Here is a 5,981-nt window from a genome sequence, read left to right as displayed (position 1 = left end):
CCCGGAGGAGGCGGGGAGGGTGCTGCTGCTCCTGCTGCTGCTGCTCAGAGGCACAGATGCACAGGATCAGAGCCATCCTGCACATGGGTTTCACTGGTCTTCACGGTGTAAAGAGGCCATGGGCCTGTTAGGAGTACAGCATAGGTCTAAATGGCTTGAAAGTGTAGCCTATAGTATTAGCGTGTGGTCAGGTGAAGCAGCCCCAAACTTGTCTGCACAGGTTTAGTCGTCCATCCTAGCATGCTCACATAACCTCGTTTACTGAACTTTAAGAGGACTATGAGGACTTTTAACAAGTGCTAATGTGCTCAGTTCGGTTTCTTGAAACAGTTACAGTTATATTCGCTTTGATGTTGCAAGATTTCGGCATAGGGTGTTTAGTTTGTTTCACGTTTTGTGCTAGAGTATACATTTCATTTCTTACTTTAAATTCAGTTTTAAGACAGACTGGAAGTTAGAAACTCACGCATGATACAATATGTCTAAATTAGAGCAGGACTATATTAAACCTTTTCTATGGGAAAAGCACAATAAAAATCATTAAATGTTCTACTAATGTAATACATGTGCATCACTGTATATAAAATATGACTGTAGTCGCTAACACCTTTTCTCTAGTGAATTTGAGCATATTGGCTATCTTTCGTCTATTTTTCCTTAAACCGGTGGTCATCAGGAGGGATGGTTCTGAATATTCCTGCAGAAGCTCCATGTCAGTGATGTCTTAAAGCACATCCTGCTTTAACCTCCATTTTACTTAAACTGCATTTGACTGATTTATGAAAATGGTTATCACACTGTATCAAAGAAGACCTAAAATTAAACAATAGACACCTTGAGGTCCTTTATATTTTAATTAAGGTAAAGACCCTACAATAATACAGAGTAAACCCCAACAATCACATGACTCCCTATGAGCAAGCACTTGGCAACAGTTGGAAGGAAAAAGTCCATTTTGACAGGAAGGAAACATCTGGTAGACCCAAGCTCAGGGAGTGGAAATCATCTGCAACGACTGGTTGCGGGAGAGGGCAGAGACAGGATGAAGGATGCACTGTGGAAGAGAACAAGAGATTAATAACAAGTAACAAGTAGAAAATGCATTTTTTGAAGAAACTGCAGTGTGAATGCTGATCGCTGAATGTTTTGAGCTAAAATGAAATGATTGCTAAAGTTAAGCTAAAAATGTTAAATGAGCTGAAAAATACAGAATTTTTCATCTGAAAAAAAGTGCAGAACTGTTGAAAGCTGAAGTTCACACAGAAGAAGAGGTTGAAAAGTAGCTGAGCATGTTTAAAATGTGCATTTGAAAAAGCTGAGTAATGACAAAAGAAAATTTAAAGTCAGGAAACTTCTGAATGAATATTTAAAGTTTGTATCTGTTTGTTTTGAGAGATGCCTCAAAACAAACAGGTTTTCCGCTTAGGCAGCGGTTGTCCTTCTCTCCTGGATCAGCTGGAGCTTTCTTTTGGCACCTGAAAAAAGTCCCAGCTGGACTTTTGTCAAAGCTGGGAAAACCTGTAGTGATCCCATATGTGTCAGGAGTATGGGAACAGTTGAGACGAAGTTTTTCTAAACACCGTGTCTCTATGGCTTTTAAACCCCAAAACACGCTGAGCCAAAAATTGGTCCACCCCAAGGATCGTGTCACCAGACACAAACAGAGTAACATAGTGTACGCTGTTAAGTGCCAGGAGGATTGCCAGGATTTATACATGCCAGACCATTTATACACGTACCACCTGTACGTTCAAGTAGTATTTGCTACAAACAAATACGGAAGCTTAATCAGCATCCACACTAATTAAATGTAAAGTTGTGTATTCTGTACCTCACATACGTGGCAGCCTTTTAAAGAAACACAGCATCACCACCTACCCTTTCTGGACTCTCAGCCATGTGTTATTTTGCCCTATGAAATACTCCTGTCTGGAGTAATCACACTACCCGCAACTATAGTATTACTCTCAGCAGTGAGGCATTAGCTGTGGCAGCGTTGACCTTTATCAAGCGTACATAGCTGCTGAGCCAACTACCACCCTAGCTGTCGTCATTAACTACATTCTGCGCGCTTGCCGAGTGAGGCCGTCTGTAGAGGTGGTTTGTGTGTACGTATCAGTGCAACTGTGCAGGGCCCTCGTCTGAGGGGCCTTCACTGAGATTTCCTGTGGCATCTGTTGGATTTTCGCACGTGCTAATCGGGTTCACGGCAGCGCGATCAGAAAACAGGCCAACTGCCTTAGCTCCATGCTGCAACTTATTTCACTTTCACAAAGTTCCCATCTATTTTAGGAGGGCAATCCAATTTGTGGAAACTATTCTTGCACTGAAGCGAGCCATAAAGAGCCTGAGATCTGTCATTAAAATCCACAGTTACTGCCTCCATTCCCCGCAGAACATATGACTATCACTATGCTGTGTTTTCATCTTCTACAGCCAATACAGGACCTTAGCTGCTCTGGTAAGCACGAATGAATCGACTGCCATGCAGGGGTTAGCGATGTAGCATTCTGACAAGTCTTTATTTCCTCTAATGGCAGAAAGAACAGTCCTGTTGAAATGAGTATGAGAGATAACAGCCTCATCATGGAGCACTAAGTGAATGCACACAGTGCTTAAACAAGTACAGATCAATTCCTTTTGCAAACTTCACGTCATAGGAAACAAATATTACCAAAGCAGTGTTATATAGTCATAAATATATAGCTCATTGTAGCGTGCCATAAACCCAAAAAGCAACTGAGTTTATAATAAGGGCGTCTGTGCTGGTTTGAAAACTCCATTCATGAAATAATGGCACTGCATTATCTGATGTACTCATCCCATATCTCTCTGTTCAGCAGGACAATTCATACAACCTGTTATCTCTCATGGGAAGACATTAAGAGCAGGATGTCCACCGACTCAGGTCCAGACACTCATCTGTCCAAGTGCCATTCCCATAGAAAATGAGCCATTTAAATATACTGCAAACATGATGCTATCTTTGCATTGATAACAGCCACAGTGGGAATACGGGCAGTGGATACGATGATCATATAGTATAAAGATCCGGAGCATTTTTATCATAAATATAAAAACTCTACATCTTTTTTTTTTTAATAAGTAGAGGCTTCACACATATTTGCAGACAAACATGTCTTTAGTGACAAGGCTACAGTGTCACAGAGGGAAACAGGCTTGAACTTTGCAGCTAATCTCAACAGTCCTTTGAGCCTTTTAGCCAAAAGGGCATGGACATGGTCTGTAAGTCATGTACGTCAGAAAGGGCTCCTAATCAAAACACCTGCAGTGAAGATGACTTTGACTAGAGAAAGTACTCTTCTAATTTAACTTGAATTTATTCTAATTTATCAAATGCAGAAAAAAAATCTCATTTTTAGACACCTGCAAATTGTAATATTTACTATTAATCATATTGAAATGATGAATTTAATGTGACTCAAGGGAAGTTGGAAAACTTCTGTGATTTCATATATAAAAAAGGCAGGTTTTACTCGAGCTTTGGCTGCCCTGGGAGGGAATAATATTTACTGAGTGTACCTCACTATTGGGGTGAAGGTGTGACTAAATTATGGGTTATCTGTGCAAAGGGGATTCCTGACTGTTTATGCAATTACAGGTAAACTTTGTAGCTTTTTAAGCGCCATAAACTTTTATTTTTAAATGCAAAAATAGGGTTTTAAACCAAGTCTTGGAAATCTAAGGTGTTGAGCCCCTTCATTGGTGCAATGTTTAGGTTTAATTTAAGGGATGTGTCCCATACACTTAAACCGTGATCATTAATAAGATGAATAAATATAGAAATATATTTTTAAAAAAATTGGTTTATTAATTAGATATACAGCCAAGTCACATTACAATATCATAACAGTGAAATAACACTAGCCCAAGTGAAGGTATTTGGATTTCTGACATGGTTTACTTTTAAAAGAAAATTAACTTTTACACGTCCTTTCCTAAACTAAAGTCTAGTCTACTTTTGATTTGCAGCAGCGTGTAAATAGTCGGTAACATGATGCCGGCGGTCGGTAACATGTTGTTTGTCGCCGCAAAGTTTAGTTTCGGTTTTCTGTGAAGTGCGTAAGGGAAAGCGAAACAGACTGACCGATTATCTTCACGCATGAGGGTTATGTCGGTGCTGTGTCGCTGCTGTAAAGTAATAATGCATTGGTTTGGATACAATGGGATTCGCTCGCTTTGGCACTGGATAGTACGCAACAAGAATCCTTTACTGTTCTTGCTTTTTCCACTGGTTCCACTGTTTAGATTTTTAACTTATTCAAAGAAAGACGGAAATGAGCCTGAAACAAGCGACGACAACACACGTCTACTCAGGAATTCACTTGACGATGAAGACAAGGCTATTAGTGCCGGACAGAAGAGGACCTCAGACGAAGATGGGGTGCCCGTGAGCAAGCGAGCAAAGTCTAACCAAGAGGACTTTCAAAATGATCGAGTTGAAACCGTTGATGAAAATGTGAGTAAAGAAATGAACATTTATACTAACAGGTGATCATGCAGGTTTCTCACCAAACGTTTTAAGTTCGTATTCTGTGAATGTAAAAACCAGAATTGATCAACTGTATAACAGGCAACTTGGAGATACAAACATGGCACAATGCCGTGGTTTGCTCTTTACTTTATTCCTTTTAGGTTTCTAAGGTACACCCAAATGAGTCTGAAATACGCACAGAAAATGCAGTTGACGAAGGGAAGAAGCTGACAGGGCCGGAAGAAGAAGAGGAAGAGTTTGACAGCACAGAGTATCGAGTTCACACTACGGATGAATTCTACTGCGACTATGATTCAACCTGGGAGACCGACCGGAATGAGGAGAGCCCACCCAGCAGGATCAGACGGCCAACAAACTCCAACTATGTAAGTAAGCCAGTGCCTGTCACAAGTGCTTTGATTTTCCACGTCTGCTCAAAAATCATTTACTGCAGGCATAAAAGGAGCCACCTGTCACAGGCCCACAGGCCCAAGGTGTTAGATGGCCCTTCCAGAGAACTTTACTGAGGTGATAGCTCTGTTCACATTTCTTGATTTTTCCTGCAAGAAAAAATCACAAAGATGGCTCAAAAAAACAACAAAAAGCCAAAGAAAGACATTTAAAATTTCCCAAAATAGATTAAAATCAGTGGGAAAGATAAAATGGACATAAATAACAATGGTGAACAAAGAAGTAGATAACCAGAAACATTTTTAGAGTGGTGACTACATTTTGTGTTGTGAAATATATCTCTGAAATAATCAATATGAGATCAACAAATGAATACAAAGAGCTACAGAATGACATATGCACAAAGACAGAAACCCATTTATTGTAAATAAAGATGGAGGATCTCCAAGGATGATCTTTGGGTTACTGGATGTCTCCTTTAGCTGTGCAGTGTTACCCCTGAACTCCATTTGTCTTCTGTGTTCCAGTACAAGTTCAGCAGATTTGAACGTGCTGCGAGAGACATGCAGAACTACAGACATGACTACCCTGTAAGTCTCACACACACACACTGTAAACACACACTCTCATGTTTAAGTACGAGCCAAGCACATGTTGCTCTTTTATGTGTCCCTGCAGAGCCAAATCAAGACACAGCACAGGAAGAAGAACACAAATGTATGTACACGTTTGTTTTTAGATTTATTTCAAAGAAGAACAAAATAAATGGTTTGAATCAAATTCTTTTCTCTTGTGTAGGACGACAAGTCTAATCTGAATTTCTACCTTGGAAAGAAACGATCGGTGCCAGACGGTAGGCCTTTTTAGTAGAACAAAGTATAGAGTCAAGTATGTCCATAAAGTGGAAGTGAAATAAATGTTTTTCTGTAATTTATTTGTTCAAGAATGAGAGCTTATAAAATTCATTATTTTATTCAACTAATCCTCTCAATATCTCCGTGTCATCAGAACCTTCAGTGGCCTTAAACGGTACTGATATTACACAAGAATGCTATAATCATGAGATGTCAAAAAA

The 5,981-nt window shown here is 39.8% G+C and overlaps 1 protein-coding gene across 1 annotated transcript in view; it reads left to right on the top strand.

Moving 5' to 3' along the window:
• The first annotated feature begins 4,078 nt into the window (after positions 1 to 4,078).
• Positions 4,079 to 5,981, top strand: part of LOC102194374 (opioid growth factor receptor-like protein 1) — a 3,487-nt gene continuing 1,584 nt past the window's right edge. The window contains exons 1-5 of the mRNA XM_005746423.1: positions 4,079 to 4,480; positions 4,657 to 4,881; positions 5,434 to 5,496; positions 5,585 to 5,623; positions 5,705 to 5,759. Coding sequence (XP_005746480.1) covers positions 4,124 to 4,480; positions 4,657 to 4,881; positions 5,434 to 5,496; positions 5,585 to 5,623; positions 5,705 to 5,759 — 739 coding nt within the window. The 5' untranslated portion in view covers positions 4,079 to 4,123. The remainder of the gene's footprint in view (positions 4,481 to 4,656; positions 4,882 to 5,433; positions 5,497 to 5,584; positions 5,624 to 5,704; positions 5,760 to 5,981) is intronic.

Source organism: Pundamilia nyererei, unplaced genomic scaffold (assembly GCF_000239375.1).
Source record: "Pundamilia nyererei isolate P.nyererei 1_Seehausen unplaced genomic scaffold, PunNye1.0 scaffold00178, whole genome shotgun sequence".
In the NCBI taxonomy this organism is placed as follows: Eukaryota; Metazoa; Chordata; class Actinopteri; order Cichliformes; family Cichlidae; genus Pundamilia; species Pundamilia nyererei.
Note: the sequence above shows the minus strand (reverse complement) of the source record. Positions and strands in the feature narration are given on the sequence as shown.